The sequence below is a fragment of the Muscardinus avellanarius genome, assembly GCF_963383645.1.
Source record: "Muscardinus avellanarius genome assembly, chromosome: 11".
NCBI lineage: Eukaryota > Metazoa > Chordata > Mammalia > Rodentia > Gliridae > Muscardinus > Muscardinus avellanarius.
In genome coordinates this window covers 39536741-39563755 of record NC_137797.1, presented here as the reverse complement: position 1 = coordinate 39563755, position 27015 = coordinate 39536741, and the positions used below count along the sequence as shown (strand labels likewise).

The following is a 27015-nucleotide window of genomic DNA, read 5'->3' as shown; positions in this document are numbered from 1 at the left end:
AAGGATTTCTTAAAAAATTGCTGATGGAGAAATGTTGAGTGATGCCTAGAAGTAACAAAGTAAATGCCATATTAACAGAAGCTCCAACCAATTTAGCAGCAGCTGCCACCTCTGTAAACATGACCAGTAGGTCTTCATTACCAAGAAATATGGTATGAGAGGAAAAAAAAGCTTCTAGTGAGTTAATGATAGCAACTCACCTTCCTGCCTTTCTTAAACAAAAGAGAAACGGTTCTAAAATGGCTAGGGATACTCAAAGTCAAAGGCTATTGGAGAGAAGAATTCAAATGGAGAAAGCTCTTTCCACCTTTGCTTCTTGCTTAAAATATCCAATCTTTAAAAATTTTTTGTCTTTTAGTATAGAGCTTTGGTAAAATGGAATTATATTTGTTCTGTGCAGGACAGAAAATACTCACGTGATAATAAGTTCCCACCCAAATAATTTGTTCAGATTCTTTACAATATCATGACTTTTCAATAGGTTCCTTACACCCCTGAAATAACAGTTCAAGAGAGGCCAGTGTATGCAAAAGAACTGCTACAATATAGATGGTTCAAATGTGGTGACTGCTAATAAACACTTGAATTTAAGTTTTAGATATTGGGGATTGAATCCAAGAGCATTCTGCCTCTGAGTTACACTTTTTCTTATTTTGAAATGGGGTCTTACTAAGTTGCTGAAGGTTTTCCTAAATTGTTGAGACTAGTAATCTTGAACCAGCAATCCTCTGTCTCAGCCTCCCAAGTACAGGGCCTACAGGTGTGTGCCACCCAAGTAAACATGTAATATTTTATTGCCATTACACAGTAAGTCTCAAGAGTAAGTTAGCTGGAGCAGAGTTGTAAACTGATATTGGCAAATTTGCAAGAATGGTAGGATCATATGTCATCAAAGTTTACTGAAGACATTCTCAATGGTTTCATTATTGGTACCCCAAAAATGTTGGGATAAAGTAGTTAGATTTAAGATAGAACAGATAGCATGTGCATTCAGTAGGAACTGGAAGGGCAGATCTGCAAATAGATAAAATACAGAGAATACAATAGGTTTGTTACTTAGACTGGTGCTACTGTTATAGTTGTCATTTGATTTCATATGCTACCTACTTGGTCTCAGCAGGAAAACATTTTCCAGTGCCTATTCTTTTTATAGATATCATATTTCCTAAAATATAAAGTATTCTACCATGTGAACCAACTTTTTCATTCTTAGGTACTTACCAAGAAAATAGTAAAGAATATGCCCATATAAATCTTAGACAAAAATGTTCATAGTGGCTTTATTTGTAAAAGTCAAAAATTGGAAAAAAACTCAAGTCAATAATCAGGCAAATGAATGAACAAATCATGATATATCCATACAATAGGATATTCAGCAATAAAAGAAACAAACTACTGATAAATATACCAAATAATTGTACCATTTCGAGAAACTATATGAAAATAGTATGTGATTCCAATAATAAGAAAATTTTTAAAGAGGCTGCCTGAGATCTGTTTGAGGAGTCACTTGGAGGACTGATTACAAAGTGCCTGAGGAAAATGTTGGAGGTGATAGGGATAGGTAGGTGATTGTGGTAATGGTCTGTAGATATAAGTGTATATATACACAAAAAATATATATTCGTGAATGTGTATGTATGTATATGTCATATATATATATATATATGTCAAAACTCACCAAATTAAACATTTTAAGAATATTTAGTCAAGTTAATTGTACCTGTACAAATCTGTTAAATTCAGGGTTACCAAGCCCATGAAGTGCATTTCTGCCACAGGGGTTTCTCTATCAGTTTCATAGATGATTCAATTAGGTATTCTCAATGGGAATTATCCAAACACCTAAAAAAAGCCCAGCAAAATATTGATGTTCCTCATTTTCCCCTTAAGTTAATGTCAAAAGACTGAATACAAAATCCGAGTCAAATCCACTTGCTGCTATAAAGTTAAAGTCAACAAAATTAAGGTTCTCCCTTGTTATTCCTTATAACTAGGAATTTCTTAATGCCTAGGTCAATTCCTTCAAACAGCTGCAGCCTAAGTGCCTTAAGATTGGATATGACTCAATGAACTCCTCAAAGTTAAATTAACTCAGCATTTAGTCTACGGTGTGCCTGGATTCTTAAAAGGCCCAAAGAGTAATATAACACCCGAGACAATCACACTTGCTTCTAATTCATCTAGTTTAAAAGGCTGTTATCCTGCATAATAATATGCTCCTAGCACACAGTAGTTGTTACTGCCAAATATAATATATAGCAGAAACTTTAGTAGAAACGCATGGATCTGTAGGAAAATAGATAGTGATGGCCTGAACCTCATTGCAATGCTTTTGACATGACCTGCATACTTAAACTAAATTGGAGATATTTTCATCAAGAAGTTAACTTTATCACCAAGCATCCAGCATGGGACACTGTATCTTTCTCAGACAGTGGTATTTGAGACACTGTTACTTTCTTGGTAAGTATGGTACTTGCGGTGGTACAGTACCAATCCTTGGATCTCTTTGATTTGATTCTGATCTTCCTAGAATGTTCAAAATCTCTTTATATTCAAAATTTTAACACTACAAAGAAATGACCCACATGGCCAATTTCAACCTTGAGCTCCTCTAGAACTCTATATTGCAAACAAGACATCTGCCTTTAGAAGCAGCAAATACTGAAATAGTTAACATTCACATTCTAAGATTATTCTTTTTTCCTGCCACTAAATTCTTGCTGCAAATGAGATTGCTTTCTAATCTTCCAGGTCTGAGGTCTGATGAGAACCCTGTTGCTAAGACATGCAAAATTATTGTAGGTCAAGGTCAAATTATAGCAGCCTGCAGGCTACCTACTCAGACCAATGCTTTTCTTGATGATAGCACAGCCAGGGAAGCCTAAGATTCATCTTGGCTGACAACTGCAGAGACCAGCATTTGGATGAGCCCCACTCCTACTCTTCATTTTGAGACCTTGCTGAACCCTGTGTGTCTCTACCACTCCAATACCACACCATACTTCTTTGTTGAGTCCTGAAAATCTCTGCAAAAAAGCCATTTTTGCACTCAGCCTTTGGAAATAACTAATTTCCAGTACACAAAGTTACTCTATTTCATGTCAAATTCTTGTATGCCTTTTAGCCTTTTACCAAAACTACAGGCAATTAAAAGCCTAGTGTCAAAATTCCCTATTATACAATTAAGTTTGAAGCCTAAACACAGACTAGTTATTCCAAGGCCTTTCCACTTATATTTGTTGTTCCCTCCAAGGTCATTAGTTCTTGATACACTGGGTTCGTGCAGCATATATTACTAGGTGTTAGTCTCAAAAACATGGGCCTCTCCCTTGCTCTGCACTTATCAGTAGAGTCGATTTTTACAATTTACAGTATGAGGATGGCAATGAAGAGCATGAGATTCCATCTCAAAAAACCAAAAAAGAATATATGCACTTTCCTAGCAGCCCAGGGCTCTCACTTATTGAGATAAGTTACATTCACCCTCTAAGCAAAACGAGACAAACAGTAAAGAGCCTTTGAGTGCTGGGGTACTGGTGTCTTCTACATATGAATTGAAACATTAGAAATACATGGAAGTGTTTTTCCCCACTAGCAATGAAAACATGTACATATCTTATAACATTGTCTAGATACTTCCATACATTTTCCTCCTTCTTAATTTTCCTTATGCCACCTTCATTTCTAATTCTCTTTTCAACCTTGAAGGAATTTCTCATGTGCCATTTCACCCATGAATTTTTTTCTGATTTCTTTAAATAAAACTTCTTTCCTGAGTCTCTGGTGTGTATGAGAACCACAATAGTTAAACTGTTGCTACTAAGACAATCTGTATTTTTGAGGACAGGACCGACAGACATGCTTTTTATGGAGTTCCCCGAATAATTTTCTTTTTCTTTTTTTTGGGGGGGCAGTACTGTAGATGGAACCCAGGGGCATTCTACCTCTGGGCTACATTCCAGCTCAATTTTCTTATTCTTTATTTTGGAAATAGGGTCTACTGAGTTACAAAGGGCCTAAGTAGCTGAGGCTGACTGGAACCACAATCTTTCTGTCTTAGCCTCCCAAATGGTGGGCCCTGAGTAATTTTCTAGTGCACTTAAGCCTGAACTTTTTGCTTTAAACCTGCCACTGACTGCTTTTTGCCTTATGGTATAATTGACATTTACTCCTCTGAAAGATTCTTGGAAGGAACTTTTTTTTAATCTACTGGGGATTGAAGCCAAGGACATTCCACCTCCGAGATATGCCCCCAGCCCTATTTTTTAATCATTATTGTTATTATTATTATTTATTATTATTGTTGTTTTGGTGGTACTGGGGTTCCTGGAAACCCTTCTACCTCTGGGCTACACTCCCAGACCTATTTTATACTTTTATTTAGAAACAGGGTTTCTTAAGCCAGCGCGGCTGACTTCAAACCTGCTCGATCCTCCTGTCTCCGCCTCCCAGGTATGGGGATTACAAGGGTGCACCACCACACCCGGCTTAATCTTTACTTTTTATTTTATTTATTGATTGATTTGGTGGTACTGGGGTTCCAGGAAGCCCTTCTATCTCGGGGCTACACTCCCAGACCTATTTTATACTTTTATTTGGAAACAGGGTTTCTTAAGCCAGCGCAGCTGGCTTCGAACCTGCATGATCCTCCTGTTTCCGCCTCCCAAGCATGGGGATTACAAGTGTGCGCCACCACACCTGGCTTAATCTTTATTTTTGAAACAGGGTCTCACTAAGTTGCAGAAGGCCTCACTAAGTAAGTAGTTGAGGCTGGCTGCGAACCTGAGATCCTCCTGTCTCTGCCTCCCAAATACTGGATTAGAAACATGTGCCACCATGCCCAGCTATTAATTCTTAACTCAACCTCCATTATGAAGTCGACCTCATTACAAGGTTATTTCAGTGCTCAGATATCCTACTCTTGGGTATCTGGGAAAATATGTTTTCCTGTTGTCTATACTTAATTTAAAGTAATAAAAACTCTGGAAAGTCTTGGCCTCCCTCATCATTAAAATAAATTTAAAAGCCATATACTGTTGCTGATTACTAAAACATATACATGTCATCAACATGCTTCATTGAAAGCTGTGCTCCCTTATTTGCAAAACATTATATTCCATAAAAAATTTCATATGGTACACTAGTAGCACATGCTTAAGCCTGTTTCCCAAAGAGAAAGTTCTTTAGCCCAACCTTCCTTTAGGGTCAAATAAATAATAAGTTATATTACGTATAGCATATATAAACAACTTTCTAAGAAGAAAAATATTTGCAATTTAGCAATCTATAAAGTTTATGTCAACAAATTTATTGTTAGAAGGCACTCATTACATATACAAAAGAACCCAATAAACAACAGATGTTTAACTTTTTTCTTGTATTTTTTTAAGGAGATATTCCATTTGTAAGTTCAAGTTTGGTTGGCCCTTTTTAGTCTTTTTACTCAGTATTTTAAACACTTCCATTTTCTTTTTTTTGTACAGCCTTTGAGCTTCTTCTCTCTCTTGTTTTCTCCTCTCAAATTCCTGAAATATAAACATATGTAACTTCCATTAATCACAAGCAACCGATGTAAAAATTGTTTTGAGATACCTATTACCATGTAAACATTCTAAGATTTGTCTCATATTTTATAAAATGTATTTTCCTGCTGGGCATGGTGGCACATGCTTATAATCCTAGTACTTAGGAAACTGAATCAGGAAGATCACAGGTTCAAGACCAGCCTCAGCAACTTAATAAGGCCATACGTAACTTCATGAGACCCTGTTTCAAGATTAAAAAATAAAAAATAGTGCCAAGAGTGTAGTTTGGAGGTAGAATACCCCTGGGTTCAATCCCCAGTGCTGCAAAAAAAAAAAAAAAAAGTAGTTTCCTAAAATTGAAGCAGCAATAATTCTCTTTACCTTCAATAAAATTAGGACAGAGAGAAGATATATATCCACGTAATGATTTCATAATTTCATTAAATCCACTAATGAGTTAGAAGGGGGTTTAAAGGTTATTTAATCCAATTTTCCACATAAACTAAAAGCTTCATCTCTAAAAACCTGTATATGTTGCTCCTTTTGTTATCTTGTTTATAGGCTTAATTTTAAAAAGATTCATTGATAATTTACTTGACGATGTACAAAACATTGTTAGACACTAATTCTGACTGCTTGTATCTACCTTATTTGTTAAGATAAAATACAAGTTTGAGCATAAACAGGATTCAATGTTATAAAATGCCTTGAAAGCCACAACTCAAAATGTACTATATTCTTCTTAAATATAAAAGTTAAAAATTCATTCTTAAATAATGTAGCATGTGCAGCTTTTCATTTTGTCCTGTAATGCACAAAGCCCCCAAATGACATACTATACAAATTTTGTCTTATATTTAGACTTACATTTACTTGTAATTAACAGTTACTCAAAATTAATATATATTACATATGAAGTTACAGCACATTCTTTTAAAACTTTTTATGCTAGTTTATTATGTTTACCTCTTAGGTAAGGAGCTGAGCTCAGTGATATTGAAAGTCACTTGCCCAAGATTCCTAGTAAGTAGTACAGCTGAATCCCATAACTAGATTCTATAAGTTCTCATCATATTGTACTATATTACTTAAAATTACATTTTCCTACGCCGGGTGTGGTGGTGCACGCTTGTAATCCCCACGATTGGGAGGCTAAGACAGGAGGTTCGAAGCCAGCCTCGCTGGCTTAAGAGACCCTGTTTCCAAATAAAAATATAAAAAATAGTGTCTGGGAGTGTAACCCGGAGGTAGAAGGGTTTCCAGGAACCCCAGTACCACACTCACACACACACAAAAATACATTCTCCTATGGTATAATATTTCATTTATTTAAATAAGCACTTGAAAGATTTGAAACTTATTTGGGAATTTAGGCATATGGAGCCTAGTTTACCCTTACGGAGTTTCTCTAAGCAAATAAATTTTAAATGTCCTTACCATCAGTTTTGGGTCTGTATTTAACCAACATTGTTAACAATTTTGGTTTCTCATGGGTTTGGTTTCTCATGGGCTTTTATATAACCATTTGAAATCTACACGTTCTAAGAAACTGTTGGTTTTGATGATTATAATGTCTTAGCTCTATCTAAAGGAAACTTTTATAAATGTAATAAATATAGCATAATGGTCCCTACTGCACTTCATCGATAACAGTTTCCAAAGATGAAAAAAAGCAGATGATTAGAAAAAAAAATGCAAGCCGGGCGTGGTAGTGCACGCTTGTAATCCCAGGACTTGGGAGGCTGAGACAGGAGGATCACACAGGTTCAAAACCAGCCTCAGCTACTTAGTGAGATCCTGTTTCCAAATAAAATATTAAAAAAAAAAAAAGGTCTACCCAAGCCCCTGGGTTCCACACCTAGCACCACCATCAAAAAAAAAAAAAAAAAAAAAAAAAAAAAAAAAAAAAAGTATTGTAGAAGCTGTATAACAAGGGTATTCTTTCTTGAAGAAATGCTTCATTCTAGTCTACCTTCCATTTCAAAACAATCATAAACATTTTATTTGTTAAACTCTCAGTATTTTTTTTCTCTCTCTCTTCCCAGTACTAGGGATTGAACTCAGGAGCATTTAACCTCAGAAATACATCCCCAGCCCTTTTTTTTAATTTGAAACAGGGTCACTAAGTTGCTAAGGCTGTATTCGAAACTGTAATCCTCCTGTCAGTCTCAAAAGTACTGGGATTACAGGAGTATGCCGCCACAAGCAGCATTCTCAATTTTCATTAACTACACACATCCTAAATAAAAAACACAAAGGCAACTTAAGTCAGTGCCATCTTTGGAGCGTTTTTGATTAAAGTTTTGATACAAAATGAAGCCTTTACAAAATAAAAATTTTATTCAGTTGTAGATAATTTTGCCTTTACTTTTTTACTCATCTGGAAAAGACTATGACAGTTATGGTTTTCTGGATGAGAATTAGTAGCAACTTTCTATAAAGTTAACTACTATGATTTTAGTTTGGTAAGACCAGCTCTTGTTTGTTTTGGTACTGAGAACTGAACCCAAGGGCAGTCTACTTCTGATCTATACCCCCAGCCCTTTTTATTTATTTTTTACTTTTGAAACAGGGTCTCCCTAAGGTGTTGAGGGTTACAATAAGTTGTTGAGGTTGGTCTCAAACCTGTGATCCTACTGTCTCAGTCTTCCAAAAGACCAACTCTTAATATTTTATTCTAATACTTCCCTACTGGCTTTTACTTGCTTCAATGCAAAATTATAAAAATTATCCCCGGTTTTCTTAGGTCAATAGTTCTCAAATTTATTACATGTAAGAATCTCTGAGGTATTTGTTAAAAGTTATTGGACTATAAGAAACATTATCTCAGATGCTTATATTACTAACCCAAGATCAGCATCTTTAACATTCTATTCTTGACCTATTAGTCTTACCTGAAGTAATATAACCAATAAATTTGAATATGATGCAATTCTATACTTCTGCTCATTCAACAAATATTTACAGAGAGAATACTATGTGCCCAACAATAAGAAGCAGAGCTTGCATATATAATTAAGATAAATAAGGACAATTTACCTAAAAATTTTAAGTAGAACTTACTTGTTTCTTAGCTGCACGCTTAGCTTGTACCCGTTCATATTCTTCTTGTGCTTTTTGATTTGATGTTTTCCTTTTATTTTTCTTTGGAATACTCATGGAACTTTGTAAGCTATATTAAGAAAAATAAATCTCAAATACTAAAAATGTTTAACCCAAATTATTATGCAGTTGTCACATACAGTACTTACTAATAAAATTTCACTAGTGCATGTTAATTATGAAAGAAGAGGAAAGAAACATTAATCTTTATTAGTAAAATGTCCCAATGAGATATTTTAAAAGATAGACTGAAAAGTACATTAAACTGAAGGCTATTGTGGAAATTACAAGTGTAAACTTTAATCACAAAGTCTCTGACTACCTTGTCTCTATTCAATTTTATCCACTTATAGTCCTAATGAGTCATCACCATGCCTTGGACCTAGTCTCTGTCTGGAAATCCTCTTTTTTCCTAGTGATTTCACCTCTTGGAAGGTGTTCCTTCTGCCAAGGCTAATCCAATCACTGTGGTTCCATTTTTTCTCCCTTAGGACACCTAATTTAGTGATAATCTTTCTTTCCATAGTTTTTCATTTTTTAACTACCTTCATGCCATAAGTACAACATATTTCATTGGCTCCCTAGTTAACGTAAGGAAATGCATAAATTGCCTATTATCAGAGCCAATTTCCTCTCTTACTTACTAATCTTGTTCCCTAACTTTTAATAGTCAAGTTTTTAGAAAGAAGAAATTAAGAGTATAATTCCCATTCACCCCTTAACTCTATGTTATCTGACTTCTGCTACAATCTTCAGCTACAATCAAACTGCTCCTGCCAAGACAATGACCTTCCTTCCAATGGCTTTTGTGGTCTCTTCTGATATTCAAAACTTTTGAAAATTCCACTCTCAGTTTGGGTGACATTCTTTTTTTTTTTTTTTTTTGGTTCTTTCTAACTGATTCTTCATAGTCTGCCATGCTACTGCCTCTTTTTTTATTCCTTACTCCAAGGTCCAGGTTTCCCCCAATGTTTATTTTCCCCCCTTTTTTCATTTTAGTTTTTATTTTGGTAGTAATGAGGGTGGAATCCAGGGGCTTTTAACCTCTGGGCTATACTCCTATTTTATATCTTATTTGGAAACAGGGTCTCACTAAGTTGCCGAGAGCCTCACTAAGCAGCTGAGGCTGGCTTCAAACCTGTGTGATCGTCCTATCTTAGTCTCCCAAGCACTGGGATTACAAGCATGCGCCACCACACCCGGCTTCATTTTAGTTTTAATTCTCCTTGACTATGGGCAGTTAGATCCATGTCTTCCAATGATACATGTACTTATGGCCAAAAACTTAGTATTATCTCCTGAAAAATCTCACCAAAGTTACCAATGACTGCCCACACCACAAACTCAAAGATCTATTCTCAGTCCTATTTTCCTTAGACTTTATATTTGATAGCTGACTAATTCCTACTATCACAGCTTTTTTCTGCCTACTAAGCTACCACTGGATTCCCCCAATTCTCCAGTTTTGCCAAGTTTATTTAGCTTCTTCAATAACTTTTTCCTGTGGATGGCCTCACTCAGTAGCTGAGGTTGGCTGTGAACCTGTGATCCTCCTGTCTCTGCCTCCTAAGAACTGGTATACAAGCATGTACCACCATGCTTGTAATTGTATTTCCTGTTTTAATTTTTAGACTTTTTATCTTATGATTTAACCCTCCTCACTTTAGTCATTACAAATCTGTTTTCTACTGCTTATCATTTTTTTGATCTTTACCCCTATTGTTTAATAATATGATAGACAGGCCTACTGGAAACCATAAACTTTCAGTGCCTCTACCCTTATTCTCAACCAGCTTTTTCTGGGATCCTATTCACTGTTATTATTAGCACAAATAATTTACAACTTCAATGACAACATTTCAGGGAAGTAAAAGACAGTGTATAATGCCTGGCTTCTTTGTAAGTTTAGATTTTAACATGTTTTTACTTTAAGTGCAGAAACAGATTTATAAATTAACTTTTACAAACCCAGCATTATGAAGCTGTGCCACTTGTTTAATTATAACCCATTTCCTAGAATCGGCAGAAAATCAGATTAGCAATAGCAGAGTTCACACAAAGTACTTATCATGCATCATACTTTTTTATGTGATTTAAAGTAAGTCAGTTATCATAACATTATGAAATACTTTAGAAACACCATTCACCTGAGTGAAGGATGCATTACGGAGTTGTGCAACATGGTGGCTTTCAATTATAAACTTATTACCCTTCCTATTTTAAAAGAGAGTGATACAGCAACATACTAAGTTTTTCTCTACAATTGAAGTTATAAATGGCCACACTTATAATACTTATAATTAATGTTTTTCAATAATTATTTAAAAAACATATTAATAGGGGTTAACTACAGTCCAAGTAAATTATATGTATTTGAGAGGCAGGAATCTAAAACGCAGAGCTCTTAGTTTTCACTTTGTTACTTTACTTATGCTACACTAACCTAATTTGGTCTTTTAAAGTTAAAAAGAAATATTACAAGAAAATCTGTTCAACTAAACTGTGACATCTGACATGTATTATATAAGAAAAAGCTCAATTCCTATATAAACTGTGCTATAACACCTTTTATAAAACACTACTTGAATTCAAAGTAAGATGTCAAAAGAAAAAAATACATACTTTACTATTTTGCCACCCTGTTCTTCTGGTTGAGGCTGGGGAACATTACATTGGTCTTCAGATAAAGTCTCTTCAGTGCTACACTGTTCTTCAGGCAATAGCTGGTCAACTTGTTCTTCTGACAAGGGCTGGCCAACTTTTCTTTTTTGCTTCCTAAGTCTTTCTTCTTCAGCTAAATAAAGATGTTTCAAATGATCTGGGTACTGATCTGTGAATTGGGAGTCCTTTGATGTTCCAGCCTTCTTTTCTCTCCATAGCAATTTCTTGTAGTTTTGCTGAATCTTCAGTTTTCTCCGAAATGCAAAGCCTTGTCCTACATTGAAAGTTATCAGTCACAAATACTTTCATAAAACATAAACTGGTGAAAAATAAAGCTGTTAATTAAAAATAAAAATCTTTTTACATTATCACATTTAAAGCTAGAATTACTTTGTTCTGCTTTAACATATTAGGTTTAGCAACAAACTTATGCTGAGTAGTGAATAGCAAGTTGATCCTCTCCAAAAAGATTAGGCTCATGCAGATATATATGACACAAAAAAATCTCAGAAAAACTTGCTAGTTCAGATTGTTGTAGTACAACCTGACTTTATTAACTGTATTCACAACTCAAAATCATATTTTTTAGTTCATCTAAAATATAATCTGGGCATTCAATGAATACTTTAAAAATTTAAAAAACCTATCATTTTACCTTGAAACTTGCTACGTGTTTTCTAAAAACACGTCAACACCTAAAGATAGTTTTTTTAAACAAGCAGATATTATCAGAAGATTGAACTTTACATTTATACACTCGAGGTAGGATCTAAGGAACTTAATGGTGGGATAAAACAAAACTTCAGCGAAGTTAAGAAAGCGTGATGAAATGAAATTGGAGGGATACTGGGGTATTCATAATCAGCAAGGCTTTGGACAATGCATTTCTAGCCCCATTCTCTCCATCCTCTTATTGTAATACAGATGCAAATGCATATAGATAATACATACACAAGTGGACCTGGACACACTCTCTAATTAGGGCTACAGAGAGTTCTGAATGGGGGTTAAGTCGGGGAAGACATTTGAGGATTTAAGTAGCATCCAGGTCTTCTAAACCAGAACTCTGCGAAAGCCACGGTTTCAACGGGGTTAGGAAGGCTTCCTCTGCCCCAAACAGGGATGTGCCTGGTTCCTAAAGCCTTTTTTTTTTTTTTCTTTTTTGCGGGTCTGGGGATGGAACCCAGAGGCATTTGACCTCCGAGCTACACCTCTTGCCCTATTCTTTATTTTGAAACGAGGTCTCACTAAATTGCGGCGGGCCTAAGTAGCTGAGGCTGTCCGCGAACCGCGATCCTCCGATCTCAGCCTCCCGAATGCTGGGATTACAAGCGTGCGCCACCACGCCCGGCTCCTTAAGCCTTTTAAAAGCTTATTCAGGTCACATATTCTAGGGATTTTTAGGCTTGAGGACGTGTGTGTGCGTGTGTGTGTGTGTGTTTTCTTGGGGGCTGAACCCAGGGGCGTTCTACTTCTGGGCTACTGCCCCAGCCCTACTTTATTTTTTATTTTGAAACAAGATCTTGGAGCGTTGCTGAGACTCTCGCTAAATTGCTGCGGCTGGTGTGAGCCTGCCACCCCCCTGCCTCGCCTCCCAAGTACTGGGATGCGGGGCGTGCGCCACCTGCGGGCTCTCGGCCCGGGGACTTCTAAGTGGCTTTCTCGCCTACCTTCGCGAAGACTCCCCACAAAGGCCTGTGAATGGTTAGGCCGCCAGGTCCTCTGTTTCACATTTTTATTCCGGAACCCGACCCGAGACGCTCCTCCTCGTGTCTCAAAATCTCCGGTCCTCCACCTCGCCGCCGGCCTCGCCGGTGCCATCGCGGACAAACTCCGTAGACAGTAATCGCGACGGGCGCGCCTAAAACACGTCACCACGCCGAAGCAATCGATCGCCCAACGGAAGCACAGCTCGGCGCTCTACTTATCACGTCTGTACGGCTTTTGTCCGTGGGGCCCCGGCCGCCCGGCCATGTTTGCGCCACCTACAGCCCGGGAGGGTGAGCGTCATGGCGGCTGCTGGCCCTCTTCCGGTGACCCCGGACCTGCCCACGCTGCACGCCAAGTTGCGGGGACTGCTGCGGTTCCTGAGGAACGCCCTGCCCATTTCCAACGCGCACACGGTGGATTTCTACACGGAGTCTGTGTGGGAACAACTGGTCGATTTGCCCCCGGAGACGGTGCTGGCGGCCGTGCGGCAGTCGGCGGCCGAGGCCGGGCGGTGCGAGGCGCGCCCCCTGGCGGACGCCGAGGCGGGCGCAGGTGAAGGGCCGGGCGGGGCAAGGAAGCCGAGCCCAGCGGTCTCTGGGCGGCGGCGCCCCCTGGCGGCAGCGGCCGGAACCGGAGCCGGGGCGCGGCGGCGGCTGGCGGGAACCCGCGAGGGATGGGGCCGCCCAGGGCTTGGGCGCGGCAGCCCTTCTCGAGGTCTCGCGTCTTTGGATGCTTAGTGTTTCCACAATGTAAAGAAAATAAGGGACGTTCGTTCCTGTAGTAATAGGGCCATTTCCTGACTCGGGAGAAACAGTGCTGTCACATGGTGTGCAGATTCTAGGTGGAAACGTGGCAGAAAAGAGACCAACAGTTAACGAAATAAAAGGGAGTCCATATGGTGGCAATGCCAAGTAGAGAATAAAAATAGTATGTGATAGCGAATATGCAAGGAGGCTGCCCAAGCTTAGCCAGCCCTGGAGGATGAGAAGGCAGCAGCCTGCAGACAGCCAGGGGTAGGGATTCCAGGTGGAGGAAGCGCAGACTAGATTTGGGTGAGAGCCAAGAGGGGCAGTCAGGGAAACATCATGTAGACCTTTCTGGGCCTTCTAAGTTGTTTGGCTCTTAAATGTGCTGGGAAACCTCGAGTTATTTAGGTAGCATAAGTTACCTGACCTAATATATATTTGAAAAGATCACTCTGAAAGTTAGAAAACAGTGGTTTCCGAGGCTAGTTAAAAAGAATGGAAAATGATGACTTTATTTTGCACTAGGGTGGTAGCAGTAAAAATCTTGTATAGGCACTAGTTCAGCTGTAAATTTTTGTAGACCCTTGGGTTTCCTACTTTTTCAGGAAGTAGATTCTACCAAGACAAGTCTACCCAGATGTAAGTTTTGGAAATAGAATGACAGAAGAACACCAAACTCTTTGGATTTCTTCTGCTTGTTTTCAGGCTTCCTAAACCTTACTTTTTCTACTGAACTTAACTTTTCAAGTGTTTTCTAAATACAGTTTTCTCTCATAACATCATGTACTTATAACATGACAGGTTAAAATTCATAAGGAGCAAGAACCACGTGTGTCTTGTCATCTGATGTATTCCCTAGCCCTTAGAAAAATACTTGGCATGCATCAAGTATTCATTGTATATTTGTTGAATGATTGAATTAATGAATGATTTATGTTAGCTTTAAAAGAAAGAAGAAAACTACTTATAAAATTAGAGTCCAAAACTTTCATAACTTAGTCTTCATTCAATGGAGTATCTTCAATATCCTAATAATTATAATTGGATTAATTGATATTTATTATATACTCTGAAGTATGTTAAGTATTTTCATGGATGTTATCTTTTAATCTTTACATGAGCCTTGCAAGATAGGATCCATTGTTCTAGAATGTGAAATTGCAACTTGAGTTAATTTGTCAGGGACACGGCTTTCATTGGATGATTCAAACCTTTAAGCCTGAGACATCTGACTCCAAAGTATGAACTCCTCATGTCCATGATAAAAGTCTAATCTGAATCGTTTAATGATTAATTACCAAGTCCATGGTACTAATAATTGTTTTCTGTTGTTGTTGTTTTGCCTGTTTTTTCCTTTAATAATAAAGTAGTTGTTTCGGTCACTGCTTTAGCTCTAGTAGGTAGAACAATGCCTGGTGAGAGTTGTGGTTAGTAGGTATATGGAAAAGCTTAACTGAATGAATGAATAGCATCACTTATTCTCTTAAGGTAGAATTACATACTAACATCTTCTAGGAAAACCTTACAGTAATTTTTGTATCCAACAACAGTAGAATCTAGACTAAAATTGTTAACTTTTGAAATGGCTCTGTACCTAGAGCATTTTTAATACAAAAATACAAGATTGTACAAATGGCCAAACACGTCTACCTAGTATCAAAAAGAATTAATTTTTGTAATCTGTGTTGTAAGGAATTTTAATTTGTTTATTGGAAGATGGACAGTTTTTTCTGTTACTATATGAAGTCTATTCTTAGTGTTAGGAAATAGCTTTAGAATCCCTTGATTAGATTTGTGTCTTACACAGGAATTGTTAGCTATGATGGATGTTATAAGTTATAAGTTAAATTTGTAAACTTTGGAGTCAGAGTTCAAATTCCATTCCTGCCATTTAGCAGTTCTGTTATCTTGGGTTTATTTCTTCAGTCAGCAAGTATTTACTGAGTGTCAGTTGTGTGCCAGGTACTTTCCTAGAAGTTTGGGGATTCCAGAGGGAGGAAATAGATTTACAAAAATGTTTTAAGTGCCCCTGAGAAAAAAATAAAAGTGGATAAAGGAGGAATAGATAAGGGAAGGTAGAAGAGAAAATTATGTTTGCATTTTAAGTAGGCTGTCCTGGCAATATTCCATTGAGTAACTTTGGAAGAAAAAAATCTAAGTAAGGAAAAAGAGTGAATCATGATAATACCTGGAGGAAGAAAATTTCAGATTGTGAGAATAGAAAGCACAGATTCCTGAGATGTGAACAGTGTGTCTGAAGGAAAAGCAGAAACAGGCATTGACAGTGAGATACTAGATTTATACTCAGTGCCCTCAATCATCCTCCTACCAACTTAACTCTTTAAAATTAGTTCAGATGTTTTATTTGTGTAATGTAAATTATCACGGCTTGAGGCAATATACTGAATCAGTGAGGACCATAAGTAATTAAAATCAATTTAAACTTATTGCTATTGAGAGGAAGGGATAGGCAATCCTTGAGCACCTTTTTTATGACCTCTGCAAAATCAGAGTTCTTCAAAACTTGATGTGGTCCTTCATGAAATAAGATTAGGTCTGAGATCTGTGGTATCTAAGCCTTCCAACCTCAAGGTGCCTGTTTGTTTTTATATCACAGTCTACTTAAGCAGACTTTTGGTTTCTTTCCATTTGATATGGTCTAAGAATTAAATTATATAACTTTTCTACATTGAATAATATATGAAAATCCTATGCCTTGAACTTTGCCCTGGAAGTACTTTTTGATTTTTTGTATATATTTTTATTATTTAATTTCCAACTATGTGATAGTGCTTTTATCCAAGACTAGTTGATTTTGTTTTCTAAATGAGCTTTTTACATCTTCAAAGTATTGGAAACAATGTATATGCATTTCAGTTCAGTTTTAAAGACCTCCCCAATAAAATTCTAGTCCCCTGCTTCAAGTCAAGATGTTCTTCACTACTATTTTATTCCTCCCTATGTATTTTTTAAGAATTCAATGCTGTCAGGCGTGGTGGTGCACGCTTGTAATCCCCATGCTTGGGAGGCTGAGACAGGAGGATCGCACAGGTTCAAAGCCAGCCTCAGTTACTTAGTGAGGCTTTCAGCAACTTAGTGAGTCCCTGTTTCTAAATAAAATATAAAATAGGTCTGGGAGTATAGCCCGGAGGTAGAAAGCCTCTGGGTTCCACCCCCAGTACCACCATCAAAAAAAAAAAAAAAAGAATTTAATGCTATTTTAGTGGAAACTGAAGTAATTTTCCATTTCATTTGACATAGTAGGCACCCCAATTAACATACAACTAGTTTATTTAGCAAATGAATCGCTAAATTTCTGTTTCTTCAAATATTTTTGTTTCCTCACAAGAAATAACAATCTGTTAAATACTTTGCTTATAATTTTCTATTTCTACATTTTATTTCTTATTTATAAGTAATGTAGTTAAATATAAAAATGCTTTTATATTTAATGGTTTTATTAAATGGTTAAATGTATTTATTTGTTCATTTGATGTTAATACTAGTACAATTAAAGGCATGCATGCCAATTTCTTTCTTTTTTTTTTTCTTGTGGTGGTGGTACTGGAGTTCCTGGAAGCCCTTCTACCTCCGGGCTACACTCCCAGACACATTTTATACTTTTTTTTTTTTTTGGAAACAGGGTCTCTTAAGCCAGCAGGGCTGGCTTCGAACTTGCGCGATCCTCCTGTCTCCGCCTCCCAAGTGTGGGGATTACAAGTGTGCGTCACCACGTCTGGCTGCATGCCAATTTCTTGTTAATTATATCTTATTTCTTCCAAAAGCATGATTTACATATTTAAATAACATTTTTTCATTTTGTATGTAACTGTAAATTAAGCTAGGATAACTTAAGCAAAAGGTTTCCTAGCACGTAATTGGGTGATCTTAATTAATTTTTTTTTTTTTTTTTTTTTTTTTTTTTGGTGGTACTGGGGTTCCTGGAAGCCCTTCTACCTCCGGGCTACACTCCCAGACCTATTTTTTTTTAATATATTTTTATTTGGAAACATGGTCTCTTAAGCCAGCGCGGCTGGCTTCGAACCTGTGCCATCCTCCTGTCTCTGCCTCCCAAGCACGGGGATTACAAGGGTGTGCCACCATGTCTGGCTAAGTCACCCATTTTTAAATCTCAAAGTTCAATAAGAGTCTTAACTTCTGATTATACTTTTATTAAGTAATTATCAAGGTTTAAAGCCAAAAGTCAATTGTGGAAACCAGAATCTTAAAATTCCTGATTAAAGTTGTATCAAAAAGTATTCATTTTAGAAACCACATACAACTTCTTGTGCAATGTGCTTTGGGAATTTTACCAATAAGGAAAATATCAACTTTGAAGCTATTGCCCTGACACTGGTGAGAGTTAATAGGGGGTGAACTACAGGAGTGATCGAAGGGGTGGGGTCTGAATAAAAGATATTTTGTATCAGAAGATGGGTGGCCATATGTATGAATTGAGGGCACAAGAAACATTTAAGAAAATGTAAAGATTTTTAAACTTTAGAACTGAATGAAAATTCTTTTAAACAAGACAGAAAGCAGGAGAAGGGAAAGATTTTCAGAATGTGAGAATGTTCAGTTCAGTTTTAAACATTATGAATTGAAAAGAAGTTTTTTCATGTAGAAGTAGAAATTGATACAAATATTTCTTCCGTGTGTGTGTGTGTGTGTGTGTGTGTGTGTGTGTGTGTGTGTGAGAGAGACTGGGGATTGAACCCCAGAGGCCTTCTACCTCTAAGTTACCCTCAGCCCTGTTATATTTTCTATTTCCCTAAAATGGAGAGAGCTGAGGCTGGCCAAGAACCTGTGACCCTCTTGTCATCTTTGTTTATTAAGAAAACACTGTTGATTTCTTGAAATTCTGGGCTATAGGCTGTGTGATAGTAGCAGTTCCCCCAATGCCTGTAACATAGTTAAATCTCCAAATTTAGTATATAATTGCAATGTGTCTTCTAAATGTTCTAAATGTTCTAAATTACTCTTGTCTTACCCTAAGATTATACATATTTGGGCTGAAATGAGGTTTTATGCTTTTCTAACAGGCTCAGTGGTGCTATCGAAGTCCTCGTAGTGGCCTCTGTGAATGCCACCACCACAGAGTCTTAGGAGAATTCCTTTCTCCTTGTGTAGTTGGTGATGCTACAATAGTAAGTGTATTGAAGTATTGCCATCATTCATGCATGCAGGCATTCATTTGTTCATTCATTCATGCTGTGTGCAAAGTACTTGCTCTAGAACTGGCTTGAAACAGTTTTTTGTTTTTAGAAACAGATACCACAGAAAGCCTTGAAAATATTTTATTCCTTTTTCAGAGACTCATCTGTTGTTTTATATATAAAATAACTTAATTTCTGGAAATTTTTTTATCCCTTATGGTGGAGAGGGAGGTGCTAAGGGAAGTGAAAGAAATAGTTACAAAGATAAAGTGGTTATGAAATATGTTATGATTTTACCACGTATTACTCTCTACAAGGGGGAATTCTTGCCAGACCTGAATCAGGTCTGCCTAATGCCTTCTCTGTACTGTTTCACCTGATTCCTCTGTTGTCTACTGTACTTACCAGTGTGGCACACTAATGGGATGTGGGAATTAAGGGCAAGGAACGAAGTCAGACTGCTTTGATTCATATGCCCTGACACTTAATGTCTGTGTAAATTTGGATGAATTATGGCTTTGCTGAGTCTCAGGTTTTTTCTTCTGTAAATTGGGATAAGAGCATCAGCTAACTAGATTATAAACTGCCACATGACAGGTGAAGTGCACAGTACTTAGCACAGTGTATATGCAGTCAATGTGTTCAGTAATAGTCATGTGCTATTGTGAACCCACACTGGTTTCATCTTTCATAGTGTTGTGTGACATTCCAATAAAAGACATTTATTTTTGAAATTTTATTTTAATTTATTAATTGTAAATATACTTTCACTGATTATTTTTAGTTTAAGTTTTGAAATATTATTATGCATTTTCCTGCCTTGAAATTTTCATAACCTAACATTTGTATATGTAACTTTTCTATTTGTTTTCTTATAGATTGATCTCTGGTGCAAAAAGAAAAAAATTAAAAGATATCCTGGTTCATATTTATAGAAAATAACCTCTTCTGCATTTTGCTCAATTAACCTATCTTATGAGAACCGTTTCATACCTATGTTATAAGAAACATCTGTGGAAGAATGATATAGTTTACACAAAAAAATTGTAGTAGTATATAAAGAGGACAAGAAACACATAAAGTAAATCAGTAATTTCCAGTAGAGGGAGATATGGCTCAAATAATTGAGTCACATAATGTTCAGATACAGTGAAGAACAAATTTAAAATCAAAGCTTTCCCTGTACAAAAAGAAAAAATATATAAATATAAGTAATACTGTGATTTTTGCTTTACTAATTGCAAATCTCAGATTGATTATACAAGTGCCCAGGGACACACTGTGAAGACTTTGACACCATTACCATCGCCACATAACTTTCTACATACTCTTTAGGAGATGGAAGCGAAGACAAGATCAGCACCAACACCTACCTTTCTCTCTGTATCTCTAAAAATAGCAAGTCTTGGAAGTTACAGGCTGGAATGCTCAAAAACAAAAAAAAAGTGCAATTGTATTTTCGTAATTGAAAAAGATTTTGTTCATAAAGTTTTGGACTGAATAAACTGGTGTTAGCCCTACTGACATAAATTATTATAAGTAATAAATTCTTGGTCTAAATCAGAACACTATCCTTTTTAAAAATGTAATTATTGTTGCTAATGTCATTGTAATTTAGACCTCTGAATTTTTTAAATTACTGAAGGGTATGGGGGGTAAGCTATGTAACATTTAATTCAGATTTGTTAAGAGTTTTTTCAAGTATTTTCAGCAGGATAGTTAGGTTGATTTGAACTTTACTTTTCCAACAGAAACACCACATTTCTTTCTGTTGGCAGCATTGTCCAATAACTGACTATTGTAATAGTCCCTCTGCACATTGAAATTTAATACTCTTATTCTATCACACTCTAGGAAATTGCTGCCCTGGAACTTGGGGATGTTGAGACTGCTCTTAAACCTGAGAGTCTCTCTTAATAGTTGAATGAGTTTTCCCCTCTGTATCATGTCTAAGTATTTTGATGTGGCTTTTATTACTTTTGGCTATGTTAGTAAATTCAGTTTGTAAAATGTCCAAAGAACTTTATATAATACATGAAATATTTCTTAAATAAATTTACTGTGGTAATTTTGTAATCTTGCCTTCTAGTTAATTCAAAAGTTGAAGTTGTACATCCATCAATTTTTATCTTATTAATGAATTTGGTAAACATTACCACCAATAACTTAGAAGATATTAGCTTTAAAATATATTTGTATTTATTTAAAAGAATTGTATAAACATTCATCAGCTATTGAGTAAAGATTTTATCACATAGCATCATGATTCTTTTTATTTAAGTGAATTTTTATAATTCTATAAGTAACTATGAGGATCAGCTATGTTAGAGAAGACTTCATGGTATTTACATTCTATCATGCTTTTATAAGGTGAATATTTTAAATATTTCATTTAACTACTAGATTTTTTCAGTTTTAAAAAATTTTTTCATTGATTGGGCTTAATATACCTAGGAATGGTATAGCCAGATCATATGGTGGATCCATTCCCAGTTTTCTAAGGAATCTCTACACTGATCTTCATAGCATCTGAACTAGTTTGCACTCCCACCAACAGTGTAAAAGACTCTCCATTCATAGAGTTTCTTTGAACCCTACAGACAAATTGTAATGATTTGTTCTTAATCCCTGATAAGTAAATTAACATGACTTTAAAATGGTCACAGAAAAATAAGACTAAGAAAATCTGTCAGTGCGCCTGTGTATAGCCATCATAGTAGACAGGGTTAAACTGCAATAGTAAGCCTGCAAACTCAGTGACTCCGTGTCCATTGTATGTATGTCCATTGTAGTTTGCAAATAATGATTTTGTCCTTGTCACTTAGGAACTCAGGTAGAGGTAGGTTTTATTTCCACTCAGATTATAGAGTTAGGAAAAATTCTTTAGATTTTTTTAAAACTTCTGCCTGAAAATGGTGTAGTTCACCTAGACAAGACGTAGCTATATCTGAGTTTAATGGCCTATTTATACATGTTTCTCATACAGAGAGGCACTGATGTTTGTAAACAGTTAAAACTTACCATACTATTCTAAATTTGTGAACATTTAGAAACTATCAACAGTTACTATACTAAACTTATAGAATGTCTGCTTTAAAACTGACCCTGGGGAAAATGAGCTGTTTCACTGTATCATCACCTAATGAGTTTTAGTTTTATGTTGACAGTGCCTTGAACACATTCATATACTCCCCACCACACCTTCCCCCTTCCCTTACACACATCTACATGGTACAAATGATGCAGTAACTGTTTTACAGTAACATCTATACCACTAGGGTTGTTACCATTTTACTATAGGCAGTGTGGCAGTGGGGATAGGGAATATCAGTGTTGTAAAGACTGACCTCCATAAAATGCACAGCCATAGGATAGAAAGGACAGCTTATAAATTGACGATGTAAATTTTTTATTTTTATTTTTTTTGCTCTTGGAACAACAACAAAAAAAACATTTTATTCAACATTTAAATATATAACTATAAATACATAGCTATATAAATATATATAATTATTTAAATGTATGCAACATTTAATATATAACTGTATAACTGATGGAGATCAGAAAACTGGTTAAAAAAGTTGTCAATGTGAGGTAGGAATCAGGTTTAATAATGTTAAAACTGGGTGCTACAAATAGGTAACAGTTTAAATGTCAAATGTAAATTGTAGTTATAGTACTAAAAATCACACTGAAATGAAATATTACTTGCTGTAAAAATCTAGTGTTCATTGTCTTAAAATCTCATGCAGATTAGCTATTAATTACATAGTGATTGCTAATGTTTCATTTTCTTTCCTGATTTTTTAGGTGTTACTGATTTCCCCAAAATATTTTGTGAAAGTTCTCAGAAGCTAGTGAGTGTTGAAGACTTTGCTATTGCTGCAAAATACTATTCCATACAAAACTTGGGAATATGTACTCCTTTTGAACAGTTGCTTATAGCCCTTCAAGGAAATAAAAAACAGAGAACTGGTATGTGTGTTTGTATGTATATATGTATGCTTTTAAAGTCCTTAAAGGCAATATATTATTTACATGCATATATATGTGATATCTGATGTATATCAACATATATAAATCTTTTCAACATATTCTTAGTTTATTCTTAGACTTTATAAACCAAGATAGGTTAGCTTGTCTTTAGAAAAGCAGATTTTTCCTTATACCATATTAAATGGAACAACTTACAGATCTCTTTATTTTTCCTACATTCTCCCCTTGCTATCTTTACTTCACTTAGTTTCTGCCTCTTGAACACAGATTGCAGGGGCTACTACAGATTCCAAACTCCTTGCATTTATTTCTGTTACAGTGAGCTAATGATCTCTATGACTGATTGTTTAGTAACAAGATGGGGAAGAACCCTGAGCATCAGAAAGTGGGGATGGCCCAATAAAACACAAATAGCACTCAGCCATATCAACAATTACATTAAATGTAAATAAACCACTTAAAAGAGATAAGTAGCCGGAAGTGTTGGCCCATACTTGTAATCCCTGCGCTTGGGAGGCATAGACGGGAGGATCGCGCAGGTTCGAAGCCAGCCTCACTGGCTTAGGAGACCCTGTTTCCAAATTTAAAAAATATATAAAATAGAGGTCTGGGAGTATAACCCAGAGGTAGAAGGGTTTCCAGGAACCCCAGTACCGCCAAAAAATATATATAATAATAAAATAAATGAGATAAGTAGACTGGATAAAAAAGTCAGTACTCAATATTGAGCTTTAATAATAAACTAATGATAATTATTATGACAATAATAATGAATCTCATATCCTCTTTAAAATTCACAAAATTCACTATTATCTCATTTGATCCTCATTATTTTCCCACGTTTTAATTTTGTAAGTTTCAAATCTATAGAACATTTCCAAGAATAGTATAGTGACCAAGTACCAAGGGAATTGTATTTTGCACCTAGATTCACCATTTGTTAAAATTTTACCATATTTGTTGTATCCTCCAAACACACACACCACACACAGTTTTTTATCTGAATATTTAACATAATTTACAGCTATCATAACACTTTACTCTTAAGCACTTTTGCATGTATATCAAAAGAATGAGGACATTCTCCTACAAATCCCATAGCACATTAGCACACTTAGGAATTTAATATTGCTAAGCAATCTGCATTCAAGTTTCTCTAAATTTTTTAAAAAATATACTGTAATGCCATTTTTCTTAATAGAAGACTAATATGACAGACTTATATCTGACAGTTGGGATGCTTAATTTATTTAATTTAGAATATTTGCTCAAACTTTTCCTAACACTGATCAATTTGATCCATATGAGCTGAGTTAATTACACTTAGATTATGGATTTTTGAAAGAAGTATGGCTTAATTATTTCTTCTTCATACATCACACTCGGAAGCATATATAATGTTATCTCATATTAGTAAAAGTAAGTTTGCTCACCTGGGAAAATTTAATCCATTGGAGTTTTCCATTGTAAAGGGAGCTTTTCCCCTTTGAGTCCAATTCTTTGATTATTGTTCTTGTTTAATAGCTCTAATGATTTTAAGCAAAATTATTTCATAGTGTTTCTCTTGAAGCAAAACAAAGGGCTGTTTGGTAAAGCATAGCTCTTGGTAATGGTATTTTGGCTGCAGATCACTTCACCAGAGATAGTGCTATAGGGGCCATACCCCACTTGTGCTCAAAGCACTAAGCACTTTATCCCAGCTCTGGCTGACTGGCAATACCTGAGTGTCCATTTGCATCAGGGATTGCATGTTGGCCCTTCTCCCAGCTTATAAAGTTTAAGAACTGCATTTTGAGCCTCAAGGTGGAAGCGAATGTTGTATCCCTGGCAGAAACAAACATTGAAACCATCAAAGTCTGGATAGACCCTGTCTTATACCAGGGTGAGAAAGAGTTGATCCAGCCCAATAGAGGTGATTGCTAGTGATGAGTGAGCAGGGAGGATATATGCTCCCCCTCCCGGAGTACATCAGGTTATTCATTCACTAGACTAGTATCCACCAGCAGAATGGCATTGTGTCCCTTGTGGAATCACAGCCTAACAAGGATCATGTCTTAAAATGCCCTTGGTATGTTACAAGAAAGTACTGGCTGCCATCTACAAGATTCTGAGTTACCACCACTACCCCTGGAAAGACTTTGTCAACAAGGTCTTAGTGATCCTAAGTTAATTCTATTCCTAGGTATTCGCAGATGTGAACACAGTTGTGCTATCATAATCATGTCAACCCTACATTTCAGTTCCCCACTGCCAAACTCCCATATGTTTAATGATGTTAACTACTTTGTCGTAGCTCTTTAACTATTTTAATATACTTTATAATGTAGGGTTTATTCTGAATACTAAAGTACTGTCAAGTGTCATGTAGCTGTGAAGTACAGTAGAAACTAGCAACATTTGGCTAGTGAACACTGCAAATGTGGCTAGTGTGGTTTGGAAGCTTAATTTACAACTTTATATGAGTTATTTTAAGTGTACATTTAAATAATTTCATGTGGTTAGTAGCTACTGTATTGACAGTATAGAGACATGACTGTTCAAGTGTTGTACCCATTTTGGTTTTTACTGATTTATAAGAATTTGTTTTGTTTTTGTACTTGTATTTGGGATATCCTTCTCTACTTTGTAATTGTATTTGGGATATCCTTCTCTACTTTGTGGGTTCCCTTTTCACACTTACAAAGTTACTTTATTAAAAAGCTTCTTTTAAAGCCAAGAGTGGTGGCATACACTTGTAAACCCAGTACTTGGGAGGCTGAGACAAGAAGATCACAAATTCCTGCAGCCAGCCTCAGCTACTTTATGAGGCTCTCTGCAACATTGTAAGGCTCTGTTTCAAAATAAAAAATAGTACTGGGGATGTAGCTTGGATATAGAATGACCCTGTGTTCAGTCCCCATTAACAATAAATAAGTAAATAAATAAAAGTAAAAACCTTCTTTTATAGTATGTTTCCGTTATTATTAGTTGCTTGTTATGCTAAGGAAATTTTTAAATAATATTTTATAGATCTTTTTATTTTATTAATTAAAATTGTATTCATAGCAGCCTAGCTGAGATCTGTCACCCAAACGCTACAATAGAATGTCTTTATTATTTTCATATTTAATTACCCCCAAATGAACATCATCTGATAATTCATTTTTTAAATTAAATTTTTTTATTGGTGCACTGGAATCATACATCTTAACAGAATAAAAGATGGTAGAGGCATATATGAACACATCACTCAGCCCTTAACCAATTCCCACCCCATTCCCTTCCCCTCCTTCCTTGTTTGGCTTAGTGATTGACTTTGATACGTTGTGAATGTACATCATGCACATTAAGGAATTTCCCTCTTCCTCTCTCCTATTCCTCTCAGTTGAGTCGCCTTATTTGTTCATCTATAGTTTCTTCTTCTTTATCTAGAGTTCCTCCTATGACCCATCTTCTCCCTAGCTTCCACATATTAGAGAGAGCTACTAATTTCTTATATTTTGTGACTGACTAATCTCACTTAGCCTAATGTCCTCCAGTTCCATCCATTTTCCTTGTAAATGACATAATTTTGTTCTTCTTTAAGGCTGAGTAAAATTCCATTGTGAACATATCCCATAGTTTTGTAATCCATTCCTCTATTGATGAACATCTTGGCTGCTTCCATAGTTTGGCAATTGTGAATTGTGCGGCTATGAACATAGATATGCATGCATTACTTTGGTAGTTTGGTTTCCATTATTTTGGGTAGATACCCAAAAGTGGTATTGCTGGATTATATGGTGAGTTCATTCCCATACTTTTGAGGATCCTTCATACTGTTTTCCAAAGTGGTTGCACTAATTTGCAATCCCACCAGCAATACAGTAGAGTTCGCATTTCCCCACATCCTTGCCAGCATTTGTTGTTGTTTATATTTTGAATGATTGGCATTCTAGTTGGGGTTAGGTGAAATGTCAGGGTATTTTTATTTATTTATTTATTTATTTATTTATTTATTTATTTATTTATGTATTTATTTTGGTGGTACTGGGGTTCCTGGAAACCCTTCTACCTCAGGGCTATACTCCCAAATCTATTTTATTTTATTTATTTATTTTGGTGGTACTGGGGTTCCTGTAAGCCCTTCTACCT

General features: G+C 36.1%; 2 protein-coding genes across 2 annotated transcripts in view; one reads left to right on the top strand and one right to left on the bottom strand.

The window, feature by feature from the left end:
• Nucleotides 1-5369: 5369 nt before the first annotated feature.
• CCDC59 (coiled-coil domain containing 59) lies at nucleotides 5370-13115 on the bottom strand (the record flags this gene model as incomplete). Its single annotated transcript, XM_080705629.1, has 4 exons — nucleotides 5370-5531; nucleotides 8595-8694; nucleotides 11256-11568; nucleotides 12965-13115. 4 exons carry the CDS (start codon nucleotides 13113-13115, stop codon nucleotides 5370-5372), a joined length of 726 nt encoding a protein of 241 aa, XP_080561755.1.
• Nucleotides 13116-13288: 173 nt separating this feature from the next.
• Nucleotides 13289-27015, top strand: part of METTL25 (methyltransferase like 25) — a gene marked incomplete at its 3' end in the record, with an annotated part of 75930 nt that continues 62203 nt past the window's right edge. The window contains exons 1-2 of the mRNA XM_080705495.1: nucleotides 13289-13556; nucleotides 22717-22881. Coding sequence (XP_080561621.1) covers nucleotides 13304-13556; nucleotides 22717-22881 — 418 coding nt within the window. The 5' untranslated portion in view covers nucleotides 13289-13303. The remainder of the gene's footprint in view (nucleotides 13557-22716; nucleotides 22882-27015) is intronic.